Below are 25,909 nucleotides of genomic sequence, written 5' to 3'. Positions count from 1 at the left end.
CGGTGTCCTGCACCACTGCAGTATGGCCCCTTCGGCCCGTCGGTTGTCAAGAGTCTAATCCTCGAGAAGGCATCTCACAATGTTAAATATGTCTTCAATTGAACCGCATGCCTCTTTCCGAGACTAAACTAATTTCTTAACCAAGCTTATATATACGCTCTCATATTCTTTTTGCAATGTCGACCGCAAACACCACTTTTGACGCCCTTGTTATAGGGGGCGGTCCAGCTGGACTATCGGTAGCAATCGGCCTCGTGCGTCAGGTGTACAAAGTAGCCATCTTTGACTCAGGAGTTTACCGCAATGCCGCGTCTAACCACATGCATAACTTCGTTGCGTGGGATCATAAGTCACCTGCCGAGTTTCGTTCGAAGGCTCGGCAAGACCTCTTAGACCGTTATGCAGACCTATTCCAGTTTGTCGACAAGCAGGTAGACGTTGCCAGGAAGATTGATTCTGGTTTTGAACTGGTCGACGCGGATGGGACTACTTGGACAGGTAAAAAGCTGTTCCTTGCTACAGGATGGAAGGATCTTTTCCCTGATATTCCCGGTTACTCAGAATGCTGGGCTAAAGGAATGTAAGTGTCGAATTCTAAGATGGAACAATAGATTCACTAACGCCATCAGTTTTCACTGCCTCTTCTGTCATGGGTATGAGGACCGAGGCAAGCCATCTGCAGGTGTCCTTGGTATGAACTTCAGTGGTAGCTCACCCATGGCACTCCATCTTGCTCGCATGGTCCTACGGCTCTCTAATAAAGCCGTGATTTATACCAACGGAGGAGACAGTCTGGGCGAACAGATCAAGTCCGACCTCATAGCCACTGGTACAGACGGGGCCAAAAGTCGCATCACAGTAGACAATCGCAAAATCGTGGGCCTCTCAATGAAGTCCACAGATATCTCGGACATTGTGATCAAGTTCGAGGATGGCTCTGAGGTGGTTGAGGGATTTTTGGCCCACGGGCCGATGGGGCAGATCAATGGGCCTTTTGCTGAGCAGCTAGGACTTGAACTTACACCGACGGGCGATATCAAGACGGAGGGTCAGATGTTTGAGACTCAGGTCAAGGGAGCTTTTGCAGTGGGAGATTGTGCTACCATGATGAAGGCGGTGTCCCAGGCAGTTGGTATGGGATGTTTGGCAGCTGGTGCTGCGGCCGCTCAGCTTGGCGCTGAGCTGGCTTGATGGGATGCATTCACATGATCACTCTACTGTTCTTCATAACTGAGGTAGACTTTGAATAATTTGAAAGTATCCTCTTGTATCAGTTTACATATGTGAAGCCCTTAGTCTACGCCAGTTATTGGCCTAAACGGTTATTCTTGTTATACATCGCACTCAGGAACATTTTAAATCTTAGTGGGTAGCCTCTATATGCAGTGTTTTCATCGTCTTCCTGTGAATTTGAATGCCGACAGAGGCTTACTACTCCGGGGTTTCTAACCTAGTAGATACGGGCCGAAATGAACACGCCGACCATTCCGCATAGACCTGCTGTCTTCCTCCAACCAATTATCGTTTAGTCACGTAAGTATATATTCGACTGCCACACCTGGATTGTTTAAGCGCTGTAAAACGGGTACAAGTGCTAGCCTCTCACTGAAGTACCACAGTTATTTCGTCATCACTTTGAGCTCACTATGTCGCTTATTCAAACCCTTGTCCAGCTAGAGGCCTCTTTGACAGCGTTCCTGTCGATACTAACCAACGATGGCGTCAAAAGAGAATTGCAAGAGCTGTTACATAATGACCAAGCTTTGCCGGATAAGCAGGTTTTGCAGCGTGCGACGTCGGTAGTGGACAAGCTGGGAGAAATGCAATTAATATTGGAACCGGCCCATCTTATCCTCGCGGATCATTTCTTTGGTAACCTACCATCCAGCTTATCCGTAATCCAGTTATTAATTGACTAACCAGATATGCAGGATACACTGATACCAAATGTCTCGTTGCAGCGGTAGACCTGGATGTTCCTGGTCATCTCGTCAATGGCTCAAAGACATTGGATCAGTTGGCTACGGTGACCCATGCAACGCCACTTAGGCTAGGCCAAATCCTTCGTCCTCTATGCACTAAGGGTATCTTCTCCTATGAACCTGCGACGGAAGAGTACGCTCTGAACCATGTGTCCAGACTATTACTGAAGGATCATGCAACTCAATGGCATAACTGGGTGACTCTTTATGGCAATCAATTCTTTGATATTGCAAGAGGCATCCCAGAAGCTGTTCAATCTGGCTCTACTCGATGCGCCGCACAGGTCAACTTCGACACCGACTTGGACATGTTTGCTTACTTTGAAAGCCAAGGCTGGGTCCCGCAACTACACAAGACCCTTGGAGGGGGTGCCAAGGCAATGGCCCCTGGAATTCTCGTAGATTATCCTTGGCACGAGATTGGAGATAAAACTGTCATGGATGTCGGAGGAGGTAGCGGAGCTCTGTTAGCTTCGCTCCTACGAGCTAACCCCGGGATGTCCGGGGCTCTCTTTGACCGACCTGCTGTCATAGATCACATCATTCCATTCTTCACTAAAGGCGGTCATTATGAGGACCTGGAAAGCCGGGTGCCACGTGGTAATCTCTTATCCGGGAACTTTTTAGAGAAATTACCCCAGTATGAGGTTTACACAATGAAGTGGTGCCTCCATGACTGGGATGACGAGACGGTTGTCAAAGTTCTAAAGAACATTCGGGAGGCCATCATTGAGACCGACTCAAGCCGGTTGATAGTGCTGGAGTCCGTACTGTCCGACACTCGGAGTGGCAGGCTTTCGGTATACGGAGACATCAACATGATGATGACTGTCAATGGACAGGAAAGGACCGAAGCTAAGTGGAATGAACTAGCTGAGAGGGCTGGGTGGCGGACCGAGAGGATCTTGCCGTTGAGGAATGCTTGGGTACAGGCTATTGACTTGAGGCCATAAGGGTATATTCAGAGACCAAGTGCCGATATGATGTTCGGTCCGCTGGCCTTGGTGATGGCTCTTTATTTCATCTAGATACAGACATAGACTTCAAACAGCACCGAGTTGGATATACGATCACATATCAAGAATCATAATGATGAATGGCGAAATAGTCAAAGGAGACGTCGATGCCGATGGCAGGGTGATCTTGTACATTATCAAAGGTAAAGCTCGAACATACACATCTCAGACCAAGAAGCTGATCAAGAAGCTGATGCCACATCGTATATCAACTACATCAAACCGATTATCCTAGCCGAAGAGCTCAAAGCCCCCTATGTCCTTTCCATTATCGATACTAAGGACGAATGGTTCTACAAAATCCACCCAGAGCGCTACGTCCCGTCTCTCAAGGACCGTGATCCGGAAACTGGACAGGATGTGATTGTTTTTGAAGGCACTGCCTGTCTCCAATATCTAGCGGACCGATCTGATAATAATGGAGATTGGACAGGAAGAACAGCGGCCGAGAAGGGAGCTGTGCTTTCATGGACGGCCTATCAGACCGCTGGACTGGGGTAAGCCGACTAGGAATGTTACATGCGCGAACATGTTTGCTAACAAACGGTCCAGGGCTACAGCAAAGTATTGGCTCTACTTCTTAAAAGGGTATCCGAATAGACAAGAGCCAGTTCAGCTTCCAAGGACAATCGAGAAGTGAGTTGTTAAGCCGCGGTACTTGATTGTGGGTATAATGACTAACTTACTACTCTAGACTGCACCAGAATACAACTAAGCAATGGGATATCCTCAACAAACGCCTTACAGAACCGGGCCAGAGATACATCGCTTTGAAGGACCGTCCGACGTTAGCAGACTTGTCATATCTTCCCTTTGCCATGCCTTGGATGTTTAATCTCTTCGGTGTAGACATAAGAGATTGGCCCGCTGTTAATGAGTGGGCTCAGAGGATGCTAGACCGTCCAGCTGTCAAGGATGTTTTGGAGAGAGCGCCACGATTTGGACATGATTAACATTCATCAACGTCTCATCTGGTAGAAAACCTGTGTCTGTGGCAGTATATTCAATTTGTTGAACCATAGTGACCGATGGTATGGGCCGAAAAGGTAGCAACGGACACCGAAATAGCCCTGCCACTACCGAGCCAACATCATTGGACAGGGAACTCCGGACCTCAAGGTGGGGCTCAAGCCACAAGCAACCCAGATGGGTTCAACTTCATAGAGCAGAGTCAATGTTTTAGAAATTCATTCATTACTGCCAGTAGCTCCGGACCACTGATGAAACGCATTCATTCCGAGCCCATCTATCAAAATGATCAACACTCCTCAGACCCACTCACTTCTTGACTTGATGACTGTAACTTGGAGTCCTTTCATAGGTCCCTTTCTCGTTTTGTTGTTTCTTAGTTTGAGGCTACTCAACCGACCCGTGAAGTGGCTGTTGTCAACTGTCATTGATGTGTGCCAGCTATTTCATTCTTTGCACGTCAATTGCTTATATTTCATAGGCCTTCTTATCGAGACTTCATCAAGTTCGCGACGTTGGTGCCGGGAAACCCTTTCCCTCAAACAGATACTGGTTCCCCAGTGGCCAAGGCGACGCAGCCAAGTTTCTCCACGGTAAGGAGAACAGTGTTAAATGGGAGTCAGAGTATGGGCCCATTTACCGTATATGGTCAGGTCCTAATCCTGAAGTGTACGTATGCAGCACCATTACTCCCATTTCCGTCTAATCTATCGTAGTGTTCTCACAAGACCTGAAGACGTCCAGCAAGTTTTCAAGGACTCAGACAAACACATCAAAGCAGTTGATAATAACTCTGGGTATATACTGGGGCAACTGCTTGGAAAATGTGTTGGTCTTGTGAGCCAGAATGAATGGAAACGGGTCAGAGAGGTCTCAGAAGTTGCATTCATGCGAAGTGCGGTACCAAAATACTTGGAGATTATACAGAAACGAACCGTGCGTCACTTCGATTCCCTTGAAGCCGGAGACAACTTATCCAAGGGAATCATCGATCCAGCAGCAGACTTAAAGATGCTCCCTTTTTGGATCATCGCTGATGTGCTTTATGGATCTTTATCAAGGGAAATGGAAAACTTTCTTGCTGAACTTGCACCTGTACGCGAAGGCATATTTCGCAAGGTCATAGAAGGCGGTCTGTCGAGATTCAATTGGTCACGATTTTTCCCGACCGACACCAACAAATCCCTCGAGTTGTTCAAAGAGCAGTGGGTTGAGTTTAATCGGGACGCCTTTGATCGAGCTATCCACATTGGATCTCGACCCCCGATCGTGGACCTCTATAATGCTGTGACTTCGGGCACGATGACCCAGGAGCATCTTTTGCACACTCTCGATGAGACTCTTTTTGCCAACCTAGATGTTACCTTGGGGGCTATTTCTTGGAACCTCGTGTTTTTAGCCGCGTACCCTGAGCACCAACGGCGTATACTTGATGAAGTACGGGAGTGGAAACAAAGCCCTAGGGGAGGAGGTTTCAACAGCTACTTCACTGACTCAACCACCTACCTATCGGCATGCATATTAGAATCATCACGGCTACGGCCCCTGGCAGCCTTTTCTGTTCCGCAGGCAATTCCAACAGACCGTGTAATTAATGGTTTCCTCTTTCCCGCCGGCACCAACTTCATTATCGACGCATATGCTTTAAATCAGCGGAACCAGTTCTGGGGAAAAGATGGTCTTGATTATCGCCCGGAGCGTCATCTATCTCTAAGCCCAGTCAAATCCAGGTATAACTTTTGGAGGTTTGGCTTTGGGCCGCGACAGTGCATGGGAAAGTACGTGGCAGATATGATGTTGAGAGCAATTCTCATTCATTTGCTACAGGGCTATGAGCTGCATTTTACTGATGACCAAGCTGAGGAATGGAAGAGGGATCCTGAAACGTGGATAAATCACCCAGAAATGAAGTTAAAATGCATACCTAGATGAAAGAGCTACATTAACTACCAATTGTATTACAATCATAAAAATCTCTACTACTATTAGGCTCTTATATATCCAAGCGTTTTAAATAGCGTTTATTTTTTACATAGCTTATATACCTTATATATTTAATAAAAAGCTATTAATAATAAGATAAGTAATTAGTTATAGATATATATAATAGCTATTAAATATAAAATAAATGTATTTTCTTAAAGATAGTTATTATATTTATAAACTTTTAATTAAACATTTATCTCTATATAAATATTAAAAGCAAGAAGCTCTCAAGGCAGACAGTGACGTCAGTTTTGTTTCAGCGCGTTGCATTACAGCTGTCTATTTAACAGTCAACCCGCCCTGCAAACGTGCTATCCCTCCGAGAACGATGTCATTCCGAATGCAGAAGTAACTGAGCACGCTGACATCCTGGGCCGAGATTCACCATGGAACAGTGGCTATACGTACTGACAAAAACCCTCCCTTCGCCACCTGATGAAACCCCCTCGCTGACAGACCTGCTGAATGCGGCCCTTGTGACGCCCCCACGTCCGATTGCATCCAATACGGGTGTCGTCTGACAAGCTCTGCGGGCGCGTGATATCACCAGCCGTTACATAGTAATATGTGCTTGCACTATACATAGCACAATTACCTAGCCTTACCACTACCCTCTCCCCGCTCGCTTTGCTTACGCGCTAATCGACCTAACTCAACCACGACACAACAACGTTCTTCACCATGGCACCCCGTGCTGCGCATACGCACGGCCTTGCCATTTCTTCGGGCGCAAAGCGTCGCTTTACTGTCCCCGCGACAGACTCCGATGTTTTAATTGACGAGCACGAGTTGCTTTTGCAGCCAGAGGAGCGCGACGTTGAGGAGGATAATAAGGTTGACGAGTACAGCCCATGGCGTCATCACTTTCGACTGCTTGCATTGGGATACATGTCGTTCATTTTCTTGAAGCTTTCGCCCAATATGTTCAATACCATCCTCAGCCAGATTTTGGAGGGTATCTTGTGTCGGCAGTACCATGGTGCTACTGACCCTACTTCAGATCCGCGCTGCAAGGATGAGCGTGTGCAGGGAGAGCTGTCTATCATTTTAAGCATGAAGGCGACCTTTGAACTACTTCCGACGGTTATCTTTAGCATTCCCTATGGTCTCGCGGCTGACATTTACGGCCGCAAGCCGGTTCTCATGATAGCGACACTTGGGTGCGTCTTTTATGGCTTAGCTGGCATTATCATTTGTACGTCTTCACTGGTGAGACATTCTGAACCAGAACTCACCCTCTTCTAGGCTGGCTTCCTCATATCTTTCCTCTGCGTCTTCTTTGGGTGGCCCCGATTATATCTATTATCGGTGGCGGGCCATTAGTTCCAGTAATGATGGTTTATGCAATGGCAAGCGATGCAGTCCCAGAGTCACGCAGGTATGGGCATTTGTTTCCGGCCCATGGCCATTTATGCTAATTTTGATCAAAGATCTGGTGTTTTTGTTGTAATGTCAACTGGTCTGGTTGTTGGAACGCTTATCAGCGGGCCTGCAATTTACTACCTCATTTCCAGTGGAGAGTGGCCGGCTATCTTTATGTCACTGGGATTTCAAGTCCTTGGACTCATCACGACTATATTTATCCCTGAAACTCTGTCCCTTAAGAGTGAGCAATCAGATGCAAGCAGCTCGCGAGGCCAAATGTCTTTCACGTATAAGATCCGCACCGGGAGTCAAGAGTTATTGACTAAATCGTTTAAATCGCTACGGGACATCTTTTGGTCCGATTCAACAGTGACTCTCTTTATCTTCAGCCTCCTCTTTATTGACGTTGGCGAAGATATCGGTTCGATTATCACGAAACAATATGCAGCGAAGCGATTCTCCTTAACTTGGCCAGAGGTATGGAAGCTGCGATATTTACCGATCAAAGCTAATTATAGAGATAGGCTGGCGTTATCACTTCGATCAAAAGCTTCACACAGCTAGGGCTATGCCTTGTTGCACTACCCTTCGCACAAAAGATTATGCGACAATCTCATGTTCCAGCTATTACACAAGATATATGGGTCGCTCGAACTTGCGTAATCATCCTTGTGATAGCTTATTGCATGGCTGGGTTCGCTGATAACTTGGTCATGTTTATTATAGCAGTTGTCTTATCCGCAGTCAACTTCTGCTTGAATCCAGCTCTTCGGAGTCTCCTGTTGACCATGGCATCTAGCTGCGGTGCTGGTGCGGTCCTTTCGGCTGTGGAAGTGCTGAATGCAATAGCTGCTGTTGTCTCTGGTCCGGTTATGGCTGCTGGCTTCCGGCTTGGAATGGACTGGGGAGGCAGATGGCTTGGTCTGCATTGGTTCATAGCCATGCTGATATTGATACCTGGCGCTCTGATTGTGGTTTGTATGCGGTTCAATAATGTTGGCCGAAGGCCAGATACCCCTGAAGATGAGGAAAGCTGAGAAGGACAACTGCAGAGCGCTCGTTAGAGCATTGGTGATATACCTACATGACTTATCATGGCGCTTGTACAACAAGAAGAACGCAACGCTTTCTCAGTTAAAGGAGGACACTGGGACGGTTACGGACAAGTATGGACTTCTGGAGGAGTTTCGGTAAGACGGGACGGACGGATTAGACAACTTAGACAATATATCAGCTCTGCATAACTAAGTAAAGGCTCGGAGGCCTGGGTTTTAACTTAAGTTTCATAGAATTTATTAGGAAAATCAGATATCTTTCACTCTTGATTGATGTCAAGCGAACATAGACTCTTTCCTTCTCTTGTGTCAAACTCCAACTCCAGTTCCCATGAGCCTTATACAGAAAAGGACAAAGCCATCTTGCATCTCCGAATAAGCTCAGCCCACATAACCTTTCGTCCACGTTCCGTGCGCTGAATAGCATCCCGATTCTCATAAGCACGGCGAAGAAGATACTTCATGCAGTCCGCCAAATTCCCCCAAACAACATATTTATAAGCAGGCAAGGCGACGGAATTTCTGCCGGAGTTATATTGAATAAGCTCGCAGCCAACTTCATCTGCCATCCCCTGGAGTTGAGCAAAGACAACCCCAGTCTTGGTTTTCCCGGCGTCACAGATAATTCGAGCTTGGCTAACAGACTCAGTGTTGTGGGTAGCAAGAACCATATGGACGTTAGGAAACTCTCCATTTCCGTCAACAACTGGACCCCACTGCCTCGTAATAATGGCACTCGAGATTGTATTATAGTAATCATCTGTTTCGGCTTTCGTATCATGGAAACAGTGACGAGGGTCAGAATCAAGGTAGGCGCCGCGAACAAGCTTTACACCGAGAGTAAAGCCACCTTCCTGAGCTTCTGCGAGATGCCGTGATATAGTCGCAGGCGTTACCTTTCTGTAGGCCTGGTATGTGCCATAGATAGTTGCGGTGTCAACTGATGTGTTGTGGCTCCGCGCATATATCATGGTCCACTTGTCGACCCCCTCTTGCAGACAATCATGCTCGGCATCGATGAGGAGGTGAGCACGTCGTTGGCGGGCTAGGGTGCAAATATCGTGAATAGACTTGGACAGATATGGAGATGGACCAATGTTTTGCGACAAGTTGTATAAAGCGAGACGGCCTGCACCAGAGAATTTGAGTGCAACATAGTCATTGGGCTCAGTCATCTTGATAGTCTCAACTACACTGTCAACCCAGGGCTGAATCTCGGTCGTGACATCATGAGCCGTCTCCTCGCTTAGGTCGTGAGTGGTAGCAGCCTTTGCTTCTTCTTCCTTGCCGGCAGCTTCTTTGGCGTGTGACAAAATAACACCCGCAAAGCCGATATTTTTCAAATTGGTGACAGTAGATTGTACTTCAGCTGGAGTCTCACCAGCGCAGAATTGAGCGTAAAATGTTTTCTTGAGAAGGAATTTGAGAATGGGATTTTTGTCATGGCTGAGAAGAGTACTCTCAGCGTGGGCTATAATCCACAGGATTCGAAGAGATGAGTTTTGAAGTATAGCAGAAGAATAAATCGAGGTGATAAGCAAAGACCGAATGATCATTCCCAACGGTAGAATACATAAAGGGGTTGTTTTCGGCTCAATCGTCGTAGATTTGGTATTGGGTAGGACTATGGGACGTTCCCCGATGGCATTAGTGCGTTGATGGTGAGAAATCGCGCTTTTGAGCTCTGATGAGTGCATCCAGAAGCGATGATGTTGGTATGACGTTAAGGCGGCTCCTATAACACGAGGAGTGGTCACCTGAAGTAGTGATTGTCGAGCAATAAGACTCATTGTGGTATCAGTCGGTTGAATACCAAGGTATGATCAGCTGTAAAGGTGCTTGTTGGGTCAAGAATTAGATAGGTGACATCCAAATTTGGAGCAAGCTGCCGCGGGGATATCTAAGTACAGATTGCCTATAGAAAATGAGTCTCGTAATACAAAGGAATAGCGGTCAAGCCTCTGTTGAGCTTCGTATAGAGGTCACTGCGCCAAAAAGATCTGATTGGAAGAAACATTAACATGGAGAGCCAATACCGTCTTCAAGAGGCCATTGGAATGGCACGGCTGGAAACAGAAGAACGCCACAGCACTGAGGAGTACAACGGAAAATGCTTGACCAGAAACAGCGATGTGCATACAGCATTCGTCGATCGAGGGCTAGATGGCTATAATAATCATGATATCCACTTACTTGACGCCTTCGAGGTCTTTAGTAAGCCATCGAGCCCTTATCCGTAATCTGATCGACCTCCCCTCAACTTTTGCTCTTGACACAAAACAACTTTCATCATTTCATTTCATTTTATTCCATATGATTGTTTCCATGGAGGGCCAAAAGGCGGCCGTGAAGGATCATTCTAGCCTGCCATCAAAAGAAGACTTACGAAACTTAATAAGCGACTATATTACCAGTCTTGAGCCCAAACTCAAATCTGTGAATAAGCTTGTGAGGGCATCACCCATGTTTCAAGAGTCTTAGACCCTAGCTGCTAATGCGTGCAATGGCAGATCCACGAGAATCCTGAACTTGCATACAAAGAGCACATTGCACATGATGCAATCTGTGACTTACTGGAAGGCCTCGGTCATCACGTAAAGCGACATGCGTACGGGCTCCTAACAGCATTTGAAGCCATTAGTGGAAAAGGAGTCAGGACGGTCAATTTCAATGCAGAGTATGATGCACTCCCAGGAATGGGACATGCATGTGGTCATAATCTTATTGCCACAGCGAGTATAACTGGATTCCTTGCCCTCTCTCATGTTCTGGACAAGTTTGGTGTTGATGGGAGGGTACAACTTCTTGGTACACCGGCTGAAGAAGATGGAGGCGGAAAGATTGATCTCCTCAATGCTGGAGCTTATGACAAGATAGATGTGTCGTTGATGATGTAAGAGTTTCACCCCATCAGCACATACTAAGATGAAGCTTCTGACTATCGAAAGGCACCCAATGTCGGATGACGAGTATACAGACAAAGGCGTCTGGGGCTCAGCGGGATTCTCCAACGTCGCATCATACAACATTCAAGGCACATACCATGGCGTCAGCGCCCACGCTGGAGCCACTCCATGGGAGGGGATCAATGCCCTTGATGCGTTGGTCTCAACCTACGTCAACATCTCGATGCTGCGGCAGCAGATACTACCTTCTGAGAGAATCCATGGTGCTATTGTTGAAGCACCGAAACCTTCTTCCAATGCGATTCCAGCTCTCACCAAGACAGAATACACAGCTAGAAGCACCACGATCCGTGGAGCTAAGAATCTGGCTGGTAGAATTCGTCAATGCATGGAAGCTGGGGCTCTTGCTACCGGTTGCAAGCTAGACGTTGAAGAAAAAGCCGGATACTCGGAATTGCGTGTCAATGAACCCTTATGCCACTCATTTCAAGAGCACATAGCTGCTAACGGTATCAAAGTCCTCAAGACGGAGGGCCCTGTTGCCGCAGCTACAGATCAAGGAAATGTGTCTTATGTTATACCAGCTCTTCATGCAGTCATTGGTATCCCAGCGGGGGATGGGTCAAAAAACCATACAGCTGGGTTTACTAAGGCGGCGGGGGCTTCTGTTGCTTACGAGAGGTCGGTGATATCTGGAAAGGCAATGGCGATGACTGGATGGGATGTACTCACGGATGATGCTTTCTACCAGGACGTTATCGAGGATTTTCAGAGAGATGAGAAAGTTCGGTGAGAAAAGATTGATACTAGCAGCTCATATTACAATGCCTTATCGTGTCAGGCTCTAATTTCGCTGTAATAAAGGTAGTAAAATACAATGTGTGATGAAATTTGCTAACTCTTTTTGCCTCGAGACTGTGAAGAGTATGCTAGTGTTAAATATTAAACAGAATTGGCCATGTGGACCCGTTTTCTTGTCGGCTAGCCTAATTAAGTAAGCTCAGTGTGATGACTATCTTTATACAAAATCCAATTGGCAGATCAAGCTCCCGAGAGATAAAGTGGGCCGCCTTGCGGTTGCATCTTAACTATTTATAGATACCAAGATCCACTTTCGTAAAGACTAAAGATATGTATAGGTTAGCTGCGGTTAACTACGACCTGTTAAGATATTAAAATAACTGCTGGCAATTTATAGACAGTCTTGATTAAATGGGCTAAGTGAGCATTGAAAATAATTTATAAGGGAGTGTTATGCAGTCCTTTGTATTTATTTCTTTGCTAGAAAAGTGACTGGAATCCACCTGCCCTCTCATTGTTTCGTATAAATTTACTTCCAAATCAACCTTTGTAACGCCGTCCTCAATCATGGGAATCGAAAGCCATAGTCACCTTACCAACGATGAACACCGTGACCCTTCCACAGGAGTCAGCTCTCAAGAGGCACTCAGAGCCGAACAAGATTTCTCCGCCAAAAATTACCAGTCTCTTCCTATCGTATTCTCCCGTGGTCAAGGAGCGTCCGTATGGGATCCTGAAGGTCGTCACTATCTCGACTTTCACGCTGCTTCCACCGCCCTCAATCATGGCCATTGCCATCCAAAGCTCGTTGCTGCCTTGGTTGAGCAGGCATCACGACTGACGCTTACGTCTCGCGCGTTTCATAACGACATCTATCCTCAATTTGTGAGGTATATAACTGGGCTCTTTGGGTATGATAGAGCTCTACCTTCGAGTACCGGCGCCGAAGCATCAGAGACTGCCATCAAAGTCTCGAGGAAATGGGCGTATAAGGTTAAAGGTGTACCTGAAAACGAGGCTATCGTGCTGGGGGCGGCTGGAAACCACCATGGACGCACGGTATGTGAATTGAACCTTATGAGGTTGATTTCATGGATGCTAAATTAATTTTGCAGTTAGCAACTATCGCGTTAGCTTCAGATACCATGTCGCGCAACAACTACGGCCCATTGGACCCAAATATCAGCTGCACCATCCCTGGAACCGATCGGCACATCCAGTTAAACGACAAGGCTGCACTCGAAGAAGCATTTGAAGCAGCTGGATTTAGCCTAGCAGCCTTCATTGTTGAGCCAATCCAAGGTGATGCAGGTGTCATTGTTGCCAATGACGACTATCTTCAACATGCAAGAGCACTCTGCGATAAACACAATGTTCTGTTGATTTGTGACGAGATTCAGACAGGAATTGGAAGAACCGGAAAGTTTCTGGGCCACTACTGGAGTGGAATCAGGCCTGACATGGTTCTTTTGGGCAAGACCATGACAGGTGGCATGTATCCTGTCTCATGCGTGTTGGGAGATGATGCTGTAATGCTCACCGTCGAACCAGGAACTCACGGATCAACCTATGGTGGTAATCCACTTGGAGCCGCTGTTGCGATGCGTGCTCTGCAAGTTGTCGGGGAAGAGGGATTGGCTGAGAATGCTGAACGACTTGGCTGCGTCATGCGCGATGGTCTCAAGGAAATCCAAGCTCAAACGGACATCATCGAGACGATTCGCGGAAGGGGTCTGCTCAATGCGATGGTTATTGACCAGTCCAAGACGAATGGGCATACAGGTATACGCCTGTGCGAGCTGATGATGGAAAAAGGGTTGCTGGTAAGTCTTATTTCCTGGATATATGCCTGTTTACTGACTTCTGGCTAGCTCAAATCCAGTCGCACAGGCATCATCCGCATTTCTCCTCCTCTTGTGATCAAGGAAGAAGAGATCAAGTGGTCGCTTCAGATTATCAAGGAGTCGATTGATGACCTTATGCAGCTGCCCCATGCCACATAGGGGAAGGGATCAAATAGAAGCAATAAATGTTCTTTACTTACGACTTATTGAGAAGAGGTTGTATTTGCACGGACTCGTGATGTATGCAACTCTATTACCAAGTTAAGGTCCACCAGAGTCTACTGCCGCATTCCTGACAAATCCCACAACTTAGTGGTTTTTGCCCGCATGAACTCACTGACATCCAAGACTTCAGTCCCCTCATCATAAAGACGATCATTACTATCTTGCGGAAAGAACTTCTGCACCACTTTCTTCATCGCAAGCTTGTCAGACCAAGTCCGTGGAACTTCTTCATGCTGTTTCAGCACACGAAGCACCGTCGGAAGCTGATAGGCCGGGAGTTCGTTCTCCAGGTCACTTCTGATTCTCTCCAAGTTGACCTTTCCGACGCCGTCACGGAGTCGAACAAGGGAGGCAACACGGGTGTCGCAGTGTGGATCTGCAACTGGAAGGACGTATCCTTCCAGGATGTATGGAAGAGCTGTAAGACATGCTTCGACTTGCATACGGGGAACCTTGTAAGTGTAGAACTTGAATACTGCATTGAACAAGATTGAAAGTTAGATCATGATCGATATGCAAGAGTGAAACGAGGAGACAGATACTGACGGTCCATGTTTGCCCTTCCTTGAAAGATAAGCTTCTTATCGCGACGGATAACGACATCTCCCGTCTTGAAAAACCCTCCTGAGTCGAAACGCTCCGCTGAATCTTCCGGCCTGTTCAGGTAACTGACTGGACGTGAGTGATTATCTCTCTTCAGGTGCAGAGAAAGGACATACCCAAGAAACAAAGATGGCGTCTTAACAAGAAGTTCCCCTTCGAAGCCATCTACCTTGACCTCGACGCCCGGTTGAGGTGTTCCGAGGTCGTTCTGGACGCCTCTCGTCAGTGGGACGTCTCCCAATTACAGTGCGTCTTACCTCGGTGAACTCCACCTCTCCATCGCAGACCGAGATCTCTTGAGTCTCGGTAGATCCATACAAAACCTTTAACGCCCTCCCACCACGAAGGTCTCGCCAAAACTCCTTCAGCCTCTTAGAAGGCATAGCTCCAGTCGCAGTAGCGTCACGAAGATGCCTAGCCCCTTCAACGTACTCTTGAACCTCAGGCTCAGGTAACTGTGAGATGTTCTGCTGAAAGTAATGCATCATACCAAACCAAAAGGTTGGAGATAGAACAATCTTGGTGGCCGTCTTGGCCCGGAACTTCTCCCATATCAGGTTATACTGGCGACCGAAATTTTGAATTTCGATACGAACGCCTGTGAGGAGCATTTGGAAGACTTTTGTAAAGTAGACGGACCAAAAAGCTCCGCTAGGTATGAGGCAAATGTCATCATTGACTCCTGCTTCTGCCATTCGCGCATACTTATTGATAGTTTTGCGGGCATGAAGTACACCCTTTGGGGGTCCAGTTGTGCCTGAAGTAAAGAACAAGATGCTGGGATAGTCCTCAGATACCGCCATGGTTGGAGTGAGGGCATATGATGTTGTCGGCAGCAGTGCATCTATCTGACCTTGGCCTTCAATAGTCAAGGTGGATATCTCGAGTTCAGCTTGAATTCTTGCACCGAGGTCAATTTGCTCGGGGCCAACGAGCAGGTACCGTGCGTTGCATTGCTGAAGCATATAAGCTGCCTCGGATGGAAGGGCTCCTGTAGCTATTGTTTGGTTAATTGGGTAGTTTAAGGTCTGATAGCTGTAGTGTTTAACTCACGCATAGGAACAACCACTCCCCCAAATGCTAGTACAGCAAGAACGGCGATGATGAACTCATAGCCATTTGGAGCCAGAACAGCAATGAAAAAGTCTCCCGAATGTTCTGGGGTACATCCATGAAGGGTTTGTAGCTTCTGCAGCAGTCTTGAGGTACCGTCAAGGACATGACGATAACCAAATTGTGTACCGTGACTGTGATCGTCGACAATAGTCTGGTCCTGATATTCGCGTACCAGCTTCAAGAGTCTGGAAAAGACGACGTCGTTAGGGAGGTTGATCTTTGAACTAGCCATAATGGAAAGAATACGATTGTGATGAGGAATATTGCTAGAATATTGAGCTGGGGGATGCTTGCTATTTAACTTCAAGGTCACCTTGGCGTAGCTGATCTGTTCAATTGGATGGCTACTATACGATTCCACATCATGCAGAGCCAGGTACGCGACAAATCAATTTCATCTCAGTAGATTGTTACGCGGTTTGACGTACTGGCTGAAAAATTCACATCAAGAACAAAATGACATTTAAACATGGCTCTTATTGATGAGCCAAAGAATGCATACAGCTCTCCACTAGTCATCCTTCCACTCCCTCTTCGTACCATTTCGATGTTCTCCATTCCCATTTTCACCATTCTTATGGCCATTGGAAACAATGCCACGAGCGGTGCTACTGTATGAATCCAGCGTCTGAATAGCAGACTGACATATCGCCGTAATGTCCCCATGAATGATAAATGCATTCCATCCCATATCTATCCTACTCTTCATTATAGAGTGAGATATGCCGAATCCCATCATGGGTAGGCCATTAGCCTTGGCCGCGTCTCGTATCTTCCCAAGGGCTGACACGAAAGCAGGCTCGTCGCCATCAAGACTCCCTGTAGCCATTCCCATACATAAACGCAAGTCACCGGTGCCAATAAATAGTCCATCAACTGAAGGAAAAGGATATCAGCTTACGTTTAAGGTCTGTAGAAGATTAATACATACCGCCAGGAACCCTACAGATTTCCTCAATGTTTTCCAAACCTTCCAGGTCCTCAATCTGACAGATCACAGCGGCATGGTTATTCCAGACATCATACGTCGTTTGACCTTCTGGTGTTTCATGTTGCTGTTTGTTGATCAAGGCAGCAGGAGGATAGCTTCGATCTCCCATTGGCGGAAATCTTGAAAGTCGAACCAAGTCCTCAGCCTGCTTCGCATTTTGTACGTGAGGCATGATCACTCCTCCTGCGCCTGCGTTCAAAGCATGTGGGACTAGTTCTGGCGAACATCCTGGGATTCGCACAAGCGGGACCATGGTGCCGTTTGAGTGATACTGTATCGTCCGAATCATGCTCACAAGCAGAGTAATATTTAGCGGCGTATGTTCCTGAACTCACTCATCAGTCACTCAAACCTTTCCATTATCGTATAGGCGTGAATTCTGTCTTTGGTTTAATAGGGAATCTAACCGCATCAAGGAAGCAAAAATGATATGGCGTCGAGGCAACAATTCGAGCCGCCTCTTCGTGAGGAATTCGACAGCCGGTACCCCATAGTATTGTGCCAGACTTGAGCATCGAATTGAAGTTGGTCGGCTGAGCCAAGCTCAGAGCATTATAATCTTTTGTGTTGAGTGTTCTCATATTGCTGGTTGATATCCTTTGCAGGCGATGGCGGCGATGACGATGAGTTAGACTGCGAATTATCAAGTAATTACTTTCATCCCCCTACTAGATGATGAATGAAAAAGGTCAGGCGGCTAGTTCAAGGGTCAGCTTGTTGAATGATACGAGTGGAGAATGAGAAGAGTGTAACGCCCAGGACACAAAGACTATCTGCGAGTAATGTACCTGTCTGGGAGTAACCCTCATGATCTGATACATGCCACCATCGACTGCGATGAGTATGTTGGGGCCGTCATAACCTAATATGTGTATATGCTTGGCGGTATTGTAGATCAGATTGTCAATGATTCAGGACGCCGGTAAGTAATGGTTTGAGGAATCATACTGTAGAACATACGACATGAAGGATGTCAAAAAGTCAGAAGTATTTAAGGCTAGATATCTCTCCCAAGACTAATTAGTTTACAGAACCTAGATTGGCCTAAGAGACACCTTTTTACTCCCTGCTTTCAGACATCATGACCATCGGCACAAACAAAACCGCCAATCTCGCGTCAGTTTCACTAGCAGGACTACTCGCTCGTGATGCCAATGCTATCAATGATCTTGTATCAGAATGCAAAACCAATGGATTCTTCTATCTCGACTTCCGGCATCCATCTACAAGCGATATCCTAAAGCTTGTTGAACAGCTTTCCATCATTGGAAAGTCAATGTTCAGGATGCCGCTGGAAGAAAAGGAGGAGTACAGCACGGAGAAATATCTTCCTTCGAGACTGCTAGGGTACATCAGATGCAAATGCTTCTACGCGCCGCCCCGCTAATCCAAGCTTGTAGTTATAAGCGGGCTGGATGTTCTGTCGGGCCATTTTCTGGAAAGAAGGATGGCTACGAGAGTTTCTCGGTATGTCTCAAGCGACTGAGGCTTTGTTCCTGGGCTTAGTGAGCTGACATATATCAGATTCACAACAATGGCATGTTTGGTGACGATGCCATGATAGTCCCACAAGACATCGATGATAATTTGGAGTTGTTCAAAACGTTCATGAGCGAGGTTCATGAATATACTGATTGTATTCTCTCCATCTTGTCGGAAGCTTTGCAACTCCCATATGACCTGAAACAATGTCACAGAAAGGACAAGCCATCGTCGGCAAATATGGCCATGTTGAACTACTTGCCTTGGGGCAGCAGTGACGAAAGAATTGGCAACATGGCTCACACCGATATGGGAACACTAACCGTTGTCTTTTCCAAATCAGAAGGACTGCAGGCCATGCTACCCGGACGCGAAGATTGGTCGTTTATTCCACCTAAAGAAGGGCATGCCGTGGTAAACGTCGGAGACTCACTTCGGTTCCTGTCCAATGGCATGTTGGCCTCGTCCCTCCACCGTGTCGTTCCCCCGCCTGATTCCGCAGGTCAGGATAAGTTTTCTGTCATATACTTCTTGCGACCTGAGTTTGACGCCAAGTTCAAGAATCATGAAGGAAAAGAGATAAGTAGCGTGGAATGGCACAACAAGAAATATTCCCTGTTCAGGGAGGATAGTCTTGATGCCAAAGAGCATGGAGCTATGCTTACTGGGAGACAGGAATATCTTGGAGCGACGGCTAGTACTTGAAGTGGCAAGATGGAATGCTTTTATGATTAGTTTAGTGCTTACAGAGGATAACTGAAATTGACAATCGTTCCCATACCCCATGACATAGTATTCTTGTCCTGGACAAAGGAATCAATTCCCAATTGATCACCCCGTGGATTCACTGCAAGTTACCATCTGAGCTTCGGCATTATTGAGATTCTGATACAGCTCGTCAAGCGGGAAAGAAAATGCCGACAGCTGACTGTCCATGCTAAAGTCCAAGTATGCAGACGAGCTCAATTGATCTGACTCATGTCAGTAAAGTCTTGCCGAGAGCGTAAACAAGGCCATACAGTTGTCCAAATCGTCATCTACAAACATTGATGGAGACAAGAAATTGGCTTGATCCAACATAGCTGTATCTTCGCAAATTGTTATCGCGCCGGGCGAGGATTCAGTTTGTTCTGATTGGAGCAGAGTTGGTGTACCCAAGGATGATACCAATCGTGGCGTAGATGATTGTTGAGAATATTGGCTTGGTTCTAGAAGAGGAATCTGTTAGAAAGCGAAGCTAGGCCAAATCGGGCATCTTACCAAGTCGCTTGCCTGTCGTCATTTCTTCTAATTTTCGTGCAATGTAGTCACCCAATTCTGAGAGCCCCAAATCTTTCACAAGCTCGTAAATGCCAAGAGCAACGAACCTAGCGGCTGCCGCACTCATTTGCTCTTTGGTGCATCTCGATGTGTACCTGTAAGAGTGAGACACAGCAATTACCCGAAGGAACGTTGAACATACGCTGATCTGGGTATCTCAGGAGGCAACGCAATAAGGATTCCAAGCCCCGACACTTGAGTAAACATCTTAGTCCATTCATGATATCTACAGCCCTGGTCAACCCAGTTGAGGCATTTATTAGCCGCTTTAGTATCGTGGAACCGCTCAGGAAAGTCGTCACTAAGCCTTTTGGCAAGTTCGAGCCGCTTGTCTCGTATCCAATGCTCACCGGTGTGAAAGCCGGCCTCTGCCACATGACGGTAAATGTTATAGCATTCAAACCTGTGATATATACTTAACAAATCCCGCATGTCGGCGTTTTCTTGCTTGATTGCTATAGCGGCTCTCCAGCCTTGCCCGTTTGGGAGAGATGCTTTGGATTCCACGATTCTGCGGAGGAAGAGGCTTTTGTCGGTTTTGCATGTTTCTAAAAGTTGTCGCAGAGTGGGTGTGAAGCTTAGTTCGCTACATGTGGCGAGGCGTGTTTTGCTTAGGGCGTTGTCGTTATCGGGGAAGGCTATCGTATCAGAAGGATTTACCGTCAGGGTGTTTAAGACTGGGTGCTGTAATCCGTTCAAAGTTTGTTGCTGGTAGAAATTGTTCGGTTCTAGGAAATTTGATTCAAGCGTATAAATGTCATCAATCTCTCCCGAGACCTGGTCGGCCCCGTTCTCCGCAGCCGGGCTTGAATGTGCAGTTGGCAGACCATCATCGTTTGTGGAAACTGGATCTTCCAACTCTCCAAAACCAGGGACACCCGAGCTGTTGTTGCCATGTGAGTTTTGATGGTCGCAAAGCCAAGGCGGCGGTTCTGGAGGATCTGGCTGCCTATGGGTGTCGTTATCGTTGCTGGGTCTAGATGGTGTTGTCGGGAACGCAGCAGACACCCCACCTTGTCGCGACAATACTGATCGGACTGTGAAAATTAATGTCAGCAGGCATCACCACATAACCAGTACCAAGTGTGTGGCGTCTTAATGTTTGCCCATTGAACAGGCAGTTGAAGGCTATCCCAGACTCAGAAGGTCAACTCAAGCAAATACAATGAAACTCACAAGATGGGCACAACAAGAAGAACAGGCGAATTAACGCGACAGAATCGAGTAACGAAAGGCATAGGAAGCACTTGGAAGCTTCTGTAGCGGAGATTTTGTCTTCGTTGGCACTAAAATAGCGTGCAAGCTGACAGAACAGGTCTTGCAGGTTCGCATCCGAATTTGACTCGATATGCATACTGGCAGAAAAGAAAGTCTGTGATCCAAGTAGGGAAGCAAAGTAAACACGACGAGTAACAAGTAGCGAGTCCAGCCAAAGATCTGACGCGTTTGGCTATTCGGTGACAAGATCAGATCTGATAGAGGTGAGCGGAGCGATGGAAACGAGATCCGGGACCGTGGGTGGAACCCCGAACCACGGCACGGGCCTTGAAATATGTTGACGTACATGTAGAACTACACCGTGTCTCGCAAGTGTCTTGCGAGCGGGGCGACCCTAGCGCCTTTACGATAACCCCCGCATAATATGCCGGTCCACTCGGTGAGTGAGATGCAGTACACCACATAATATTTATATGCCAGATTCTCCCATAATGGTAAAGCGAAATCTTACCGTCTTTTGGCTTCTGAAAAATCTCGTTTTGCCGTAGTTAGTGGTTAGACTTATTTATAACTCCTCTTCATTACTAGGTAAGGGTTGGGTATGACTGCATGTGAACATCAACCTGATAGTACCCTATAGTTCTGCAACATTAGTAAGTAGTACCAGGAAAGCTTACCAAGCAATGTCTATTTGAGACGCCAGTATACCATACTCACTCGGACCAAGTACGGGGAGATCGTCAACCTGTAGGCACCCCTGTATCCTCTGCCGTCCCATGTATGCATTTGCCCAAACCGTTTGCTATGTTGATAGACTCCACTTAGGCATGAAAATAAACAAAAATTCAGGGCCATGTGGATTTAAAGTAAGTCCTCATAGGTCCCCTCTTCGTGCCGTGTTTACAATAGGTCGGGACTGCTGTTGATTATTGCAGGTCCATTGCAGGTGGCGTATCGATTGGACATGGTTCCGTGCAATGGAGGGTCGGACCGTCGGGGTCAGCTCCGATGATTCGCCTGCATTTGGCATGGGCTCCTTTGCCCTTCTCTCTTTTCTCGTCTCTCGCCTCAGTCTCGGACAGATTGCATTGGACTGCTCTCCTGCTTTAATATGCAACTTAGAATGACTTACAGTTTTAATAGATCCATGCGAAGTGAAGCGGCTGTGATGATGAGTTTGCCACGGCTCATCGTGGGTTCTTATACATTATTTGATCGTGTTCCACAATTGTATGATGGGGTTGAGTTCATGGAGCCAAGATAGGCGAGATGACATGTCACAAGGACCAATGCACAGTCTGACCGTAATTAAATCCACTGGGCATGTAGTCCCGTAGATGGAGATTATTAATCAGTATCTGAGACGAACACCCGCAATAAGAACAGTGGACTATATAGATATCGCATGCGTCTAGACGGTGCATTTCTGCTGTGGATTAGTGTTGAGAGCCAAGATGCACCATATAACACGGTCAAGAGAGAACGTGGCCTGGTGATGCGTGCCTTGACTTTCGGTACCCACTGGGCGGGGAACAAAGTATGTGCACTGTGTTACGATTACGGCCAAACTTGGTAAGGCTGAAGGTGAAGGAGAGGTTTTCTCAATAAGAATACATGTCCCTCGCTGTCGCATGTCGGCTCAGTTCAAGTCGCCTTTTCCCATCACTGCAGCCATGACAGTTCGCAGACGTCTTCCGCAACTTGCCTCCGAATTCGTCCGGAGGCAATTCCCCGGCCTTGACAAGGGCTCTATCTGCCTCAATAATGGTGCCGGCTCTCTTGTTCATAAGGGCGCTATAGAGAGGCATGTCGTCCATTCCAAGTTGAATAACATAATGAAATATCCTAACATCTAGCAAAGCATTGTCAAAACTATGTCTTATCCTCTCATGAATTTACGAGGAATGGACTCGAAGAGCCATATTGATGTTCAGAAACGCGCTGCTCAATACGCAAGAATAGCTTCATTCGTGAATGCTGATCCTGACGAAATTGGTAAGTTCTGCTGAAAGACTTTGGTGTAATATTCCTGACGAGTCCAGCATTTGGTCCTTCGACAACTGGCCTGTTGCGAACTTTGACCAATTCTCTTCGTCCAAACCTCAACGCAGACTCTGAGATCATTGTATCTGTACTCTGCCATGAAGCTGGAATCACCGCATGGTGCGCCTTGGCGAAGAGTCTAGGTATAGTCATCAAATGGTGGGCGCCCCCAAAAGTCAACGGATGCAACACAGACCCCAAGCTCACCCTGGAATCACTGCGGCCACTTTTAACCCCAAAGACAAGGCTTGTTTGCTGTGGCCATGTTTCAAATATCACCGGGACAATCGAACCAATAAAGGACATCGCTGATCTCGTTCATACCATTCCCGGCGCCATGGTATGTGTTGACGGAGTAGCAATGGCACCTCATCGCCCTATTGATGTTAAAAGCCTTGATGTCGACTTTTACATCTTTAGTTGGTACAAAGTCTTTGGTCCTCATATTTCTCAACTTTATGCTCGTCGACGGATTCAACAGCGCTGGCTGACCAGCCTCAATCACTATTTCTTCGAGCCCAATGCCCTGTCCATCAAGCTTGGTCTTGGAAATCATTGCATTGAGCTCGAACATTCTGTTGTCCCTATCATCAACTATCTGGAAGACCAAATCGGCTGGGAACCCCTTATTGCTCATGAACAAGCCATCACCGGATATCTCCTTCGCTATCTGAAAGATAACCCAGATAATTACACTGTGTACGGATCACAGTCATCAGATCCCAACGATCGCGTTTCTCTGGTTAGCTTTTCTGTAAACGGACTTTCGTCTGATCAGGTGGCACAAGAGATTCACGAAACATCAGCTTGTCGGTTGATAAGCGGAGACTGTTGGTCTCCCCGTACAGTCTATGATGTTCTAGGACGCGGAGATGATGGCATCATACGGGCAAGCCTGGTGCATTACAACACCATAGATGAGATGAGGACCTTTACAGAAGTTTTGGATCGCGCTGTGCGTCGCTTGAGACATGGGGACGCTGGGTCAGTAGCCATGCACGCTGAAGCTCTCTAAACAGTGAATCGTGTTGTTATTAGCTACTGGCGCGTATCTAGGGTTAAGCTCTCTAGACACATTTAATGATGAGCAATATTTCAACTATCAAGCTTATGAAAATCACATAATAATTCTTTTATTTTATTAGCAATACCTAAAATGTTTTATTTATTTCTGAAACTCTAAACGGGTTCCTTAATATGTATCTTTTATGACGAACTCTTATTTAAGGAATTTAAAGATTGCCACCTTATTGGCATCTTTATCAGCTGTAACTTGAACCTTTGCCGCCGCGTTGATTGTGAAGAGCCGCGATCCTCAACAAGCTCCCGCGGAAATTGCTGTCACATGAGACCCTTGTTGATTCATGGGACGACATTGGAAATTATCCTTGCTCCCTTTCCACGTTGACATATCGAGGTATGCTTGACACAGCATTGTCTTTGCAGCAATAAATACGCATCCTAATCTTCAATGTTCTGTTAAAATTAACAGGGCTACTTCTCTTCTTGGGCTGCTGTACTGAACCTACCTATCTTATCGTGCGGCAATGTCTCCTTCTCAGATCGAAACAACTTCATTCGATGGCAATGGAAAAGCTACTAACGACACTAAACTCATCAAAGAGCCTCTCAAACTAAGTGGTTTATTGGACAAGTACGAGTCTTTCAGCGTCACTCCAGTCATAGGAACGGAATTTACGGATGCGAATGTCGCAGAGTGGTTAAAAGCTGACAACAGTGATGACCTAATCCGCGAACTGGCCATCACCGGTAAGAAATCACCCATTGACTCTCACAGCACACAATTAATGATGAAGCAGTATCTCAACGTGGTGTCGTCTTCTTTCGCGCCCAGAAAGACCTCACCAATGAACTTCAGATGGAACTTGCTGATCGCTTGGGGAGACTCACTGGCAAGCCAGAGTCTTCAACACTCCATGTTCATCCCTTACAAAACTTCAATCCTGACGAAGAGAAACACATCAACACCATCACGACTGACCAAGCTGCCAACCCGGCTGAAGACCTTTGGAAAAACAGACCCGCCGATATTAGAAACAGTTGGCATACTGATGCTGGTTATGAACCAAATCCTCCAGACTACTCAATCTTGAAGGTGGTTAAGATGCCTCCTACGGGTGGAGGTAATTCTATCTCATCCCTTAGCAAAACACAAATCCTAACAGCGTCTAGACACGATGTGGGCTTCATCATGTGAAATCTACGACAAGATCTCCCCCAATTATCGCAAGTTTCTTGAAGGTTTAACAGCCAGCTTTTCGCAGAGAAGACTGCCACGCGTAGCTAAGGAGAAAGGATTCGAACTATACACCCAGTCACGAGGATCTCCAAACAACGTGGGTGATTCTCTCACAACAACCCATCCAGTTGTTCGTACCAACCCCGTCACGGGCTGGAAAAGTCTCTTTGCAGTTGGCAATCACTGCGAGAGTATCAATGACCTTACACCTGATGAAAGTAAACGCCTTCTAGATTGGTTTCTGCAGATGATTGTTGAGGAGCATGATTGTCAGCTGAGGCATCGCTGGCAGAATCCTTATGATCTTGGTGAGTGTGTATCTCCAAGTTTTGCCAGTCATCTAATTGAATCATAGCTATTTGGGACAATCGTACGGTTTATCACACTGCCATCTTTGACTACGCTGGGCTTGGCCCACGTACAGGTCATCGTGCTGTTGGAATTGGAGAGAAGCCATACTTTGATGCCAAAAGCAAGACTCGCCGCGAAGCATTGGCTATGGAAGAATATTAAGCTCTGTTGCGACATGGAGAATATATATTACTGTGTGAAGCTGCGGTGATATGTGTTCTGACAAGCGAGGGGATTGGGTTATTATTATCACCTGAGAGATGCAGAGTCCAGAATAAGCAATAAATCAAATTCATAAAGTGTTAAAACCACATTAAGAAGTAAATTCTAAATAAAGTAGTGACTTCAATCGCATCGAGATCCTTTCTATTATAGA

The 25,909-nt window shown here is 46.6% G+C and overlaps 14 protein-coding genes across 14 annotated transcripts; 10 read left to right on the top strand and 4 right to left on the bottom strand.

The window, feature by feature from the left end:
• Positions 1–176: 176 nt before the first annotated feature.
• On the top strand, positions 177–1,191 carry FMAN_08344 (uncharacterized protein; the record flags this gene model as incomplete). The annotated part of the gene is made up of 2 exons (XM_041835379.1): positions 177–580; positions 630–1,191. The coding sequence occupies 2 exons, from the start codon at positions 177–179 to the stop codon at positions 1,189–1,191; spliced, it is 966 nt and encodes a 321-aa protein (XP_041685549.1).
• Positions 1,192–1,646: 455 nt separating this feature from the next.
• On the top strand, positions 1,647–2,935 carry FMAN_08345 (uncharacterized protein; the record flags this gene model as incomplete). Its single annotated transcript, XM_041835378.1, has 2 exons — positions 1,647–1,872; positions 1,932–2,935. The coding sequence occupies 2 exons, from the start codon at positions 1,647–1,649 to the stop codon at positions 2,933–2,935; spliced, it is 1,230 nt and encodes a 409-aa protein (XP_041685548.1).
• Positions 2,936–3,071: 136 nt separating this feature from the next.
• On the top strand, positions 3,072–3,951 carry FMAN_08346 (uncharacterized protein; the record flags this gene model as incomplete). The annotated part of the gene is made up of 4 exons (XM_041835377.1): positions 3,072–3,141; positions 3,189–3,495; positions 3,551–3,634; positions 3,693–3,951. The coding sequence occupies 4 exons, from the start codon at positions 3,072–3,074 to the stop codon at positions 3,949–3,951; spliced, it is 720 nt and encodes a 239-aa protein (XP_041685547.1).
• Positions 3,952–4,252: 301 nt separating this feature from the next.
• On the top strand, positions 4,253–5,899 carry FMAN_08347 (uncharacterized protein; the record flags this gene model as incomplete). Its single annotated transcript, XM_041835376.1, has 3 exons — positions 4,253–4,399; positions 4,449–4,636; positions 4,684–5,899. The coding sequence occupies 3 exons, from the start codon at positions 4,253–4,255 to the stop codon at positions 5,897–5,899; spliced, it is 1,551 nt and encodes a 516-aa protein (XP_041685546.1).
• A 735-nt stretch (positions 5,900–6,634) lies between these two features.
• FMAN_08348 (uncharacterized protein) lies at positions 6,635–8,355 on the top strand (the record flags this gene model as incomplete). Its single annotated transcript, XM_041835375.1, has 4 exons — positions 6,635–7,148; positions 7,199–7,331; positions 7,384–7,795; positions 7,843–8,355. The coding sequence occupies 4 exons, from the start codon at positions 6,635–6,637 to the stop codon at positions 8,353–8,355; spliced, it is 1,572 nt and encodes a 523-aa protein (XP_041685545.1).
• Positions 8,356–8,711: 356 nt separating this feature from the next.
• FMAN_08349 (uncharacterized protein) lies at positions 8,712–10,163 on the bottom strand (the record flags this gene model as incomplete). The annotated part of the gene is made up of 1 exon (XM_041835373.1): positions 8,712–10,163. One exon carries the CDS (start codon positions 10,161–10,163, stop codon positions 8,712–8,714), a length of 1,452 nt encoding a protein of 483 aa, XP_041685544.1.
• Positions 10,164–10,686: 523 nt separating this feature from the next.
• On the top strand, positions 10,687–12,072 carry FMAN_08350 (uncharacterized protein; the record flags this gene model as incomplete). Its single annotated transcript, XM_041835372.1, has 3 exons — positions 10,687–10,821; positions 10,884–11,266; positions 11,322–12,072. The coding sequence occupies 3 exons, from the start codon at positions 10,687–10,689 to the stop codon at positions 12,070–12,072; spliced, it is 1,269 nt and encodes a 422-aa protein (XP_041685543.1).
• Positions 12,073–12,647: 575 nt separating this feature from the next.
• FMAN_08351 (putative ornithine aminotransferase) lies at positions 12,648–14,083 on the top strand (the record flags this gene model as incomplete). Its single annotated transcript, XM_041835371.1, has 3 exons — positions 12,648–13,139; positions 13,196–13,903; positions 13,952–14,083. 3 exons carry the CDS (start codon positions 12,648–12,650, stop codon positions 14,081–14,083), a joined length of 1,332 nt encoding a protein of 443 aa, XP_041685542.1.
• A 119-nt stretch (positions 14,084–14,202) lies between these two features.
• On the bottom strand, positions 14,203–16,100 carry FMAN_08352 (uncharacterized protein; the record flags this gene model as incomplete). Its single annotated transcript, XM_041835370.1, has 5 exons — positions 14,203–14,624; positions 14,696–14,817; positions 14,869–14,960; positions 15,010–15,749; positions 15,806–16,100. The coding sequence occupies 5 exons, from the start codon at positions 16,098–16,100 to the stop codon at positions 14,203–14,205; spliced, it is 1,671 nt and encodes a 556-aa protein (XP_041685541.1).
• Positions 16,101–16,379: 279 nt separating this feature from the next.
• FMAN_08353 (uncharacterized protein) lies at positions 16,380–17,112 on the bottom strand (the record flags this gene model as incomplete). Its single annotated transcript, XM_041835369.1, has 2 exons — positions 16,380–16,744; positions 16,800–17,112. 2 exons carry the CDS (start codon positions 17,110–17,112, stop codon positions 16,380–16,382), a joined length of 678 nt encoding a protein of 225 aa, XP_041685540.1.
• An 828-nt stretch (positions 17,113–17,940) lies between these two features.
• FMAN_08354 (uncharacterized protein) lies at positions 17,941–19,046 on the top strand (the record flags this gene model as incomplete). Its single annotated transcript, XM_041835368.1, has 3 exons — positions 17,941–18,206; positions 18,260–18,326; positions 18,384–19,046. The coding sequence occupies 3 exons, from the start codon at positions 17,941–17,943 to the stop codon at positions 19,044–19,046; spliced, it is 996 nt and encodes a 331-aa protein (XP_041685539.1).
• A 126-nt stretch (positions 19,047–19,172) lies between these two features.
• Positions 19,173–21,015, bottom strand: FMAN_08355 (uncharacterized protein; the record flags this gene model as incomplete). Its single annotated transcript, XM_041835367.1, has 5 exons — positions 19,173–19,312; positions 19,361–19,549; positions 19,602–19,756; positions 19,804–20,698; positions 20,838–21,015. The coding sequence occupies 5 exons, from the start codon at positions 21,013–21,015 to the stop codon at positions 19,173–19,175; spliced, it is 1,557 nt and encodes a 518-aa protein (XP_041685538.1).
• A 1,738-nt stretch (positions 21,016–22,753) lies between these two features.
• FMAN_08356 (uncharacterized protein) lies at positions 22,754–23,937 on the top strand (the record flags this gene model as incomplete). Its single annotated transcript, XM_041835366.1, has 2 exons — positions 22,754–22,874; positions 22,922–23,937. 2 exons carry the CDS (start codon positions 22,754–22,756, stop codon positions 23,935–23,937), a joined length of 1,137 nt encoding a protein of 378 aa, XP_041685537.1.
• Positions 23,938–24,469: 532 nt separating this feature from the next.
• Positions 24,470–25,695, top strand: FMAN_08357 (putative taurine dioxygenase; the record flags this gene model as incomplete). Its single annotated transcript, XM_041835365.1, has 4 exons — positions 24,470–24,692; positions 24,743–25,066; positions 25,116–25,490; positions 25,538–25,695. The coding sequence occupies 4 exons, from the start codon at positions 24,470–24,472 to the stop codon at positions 25,693–25,695; spliced, it is 1,080 nt and encodes a 359-aa protein (XP_041685536.1).
• Positions 25,696–25,909: the final 214 nt, after the last annotated feature.

Source organism: Fusarium mangiferae (assembly GCF_900044065.1).
Source record: "Fusarium mangiferae strain MRC7560 genome assembly, contig: FMAN_scaffold009, whole genome shotgun sequence".
NCBI lineage: Eukaryota > Fungi > Ascomycota > Sordariomycetes > Hypocreales > Nectriaceae > Fusarium > Fusarium mangiferae.
This window is presented reverse-complemented; position numbering and strand designations above follow the sequence as displayed.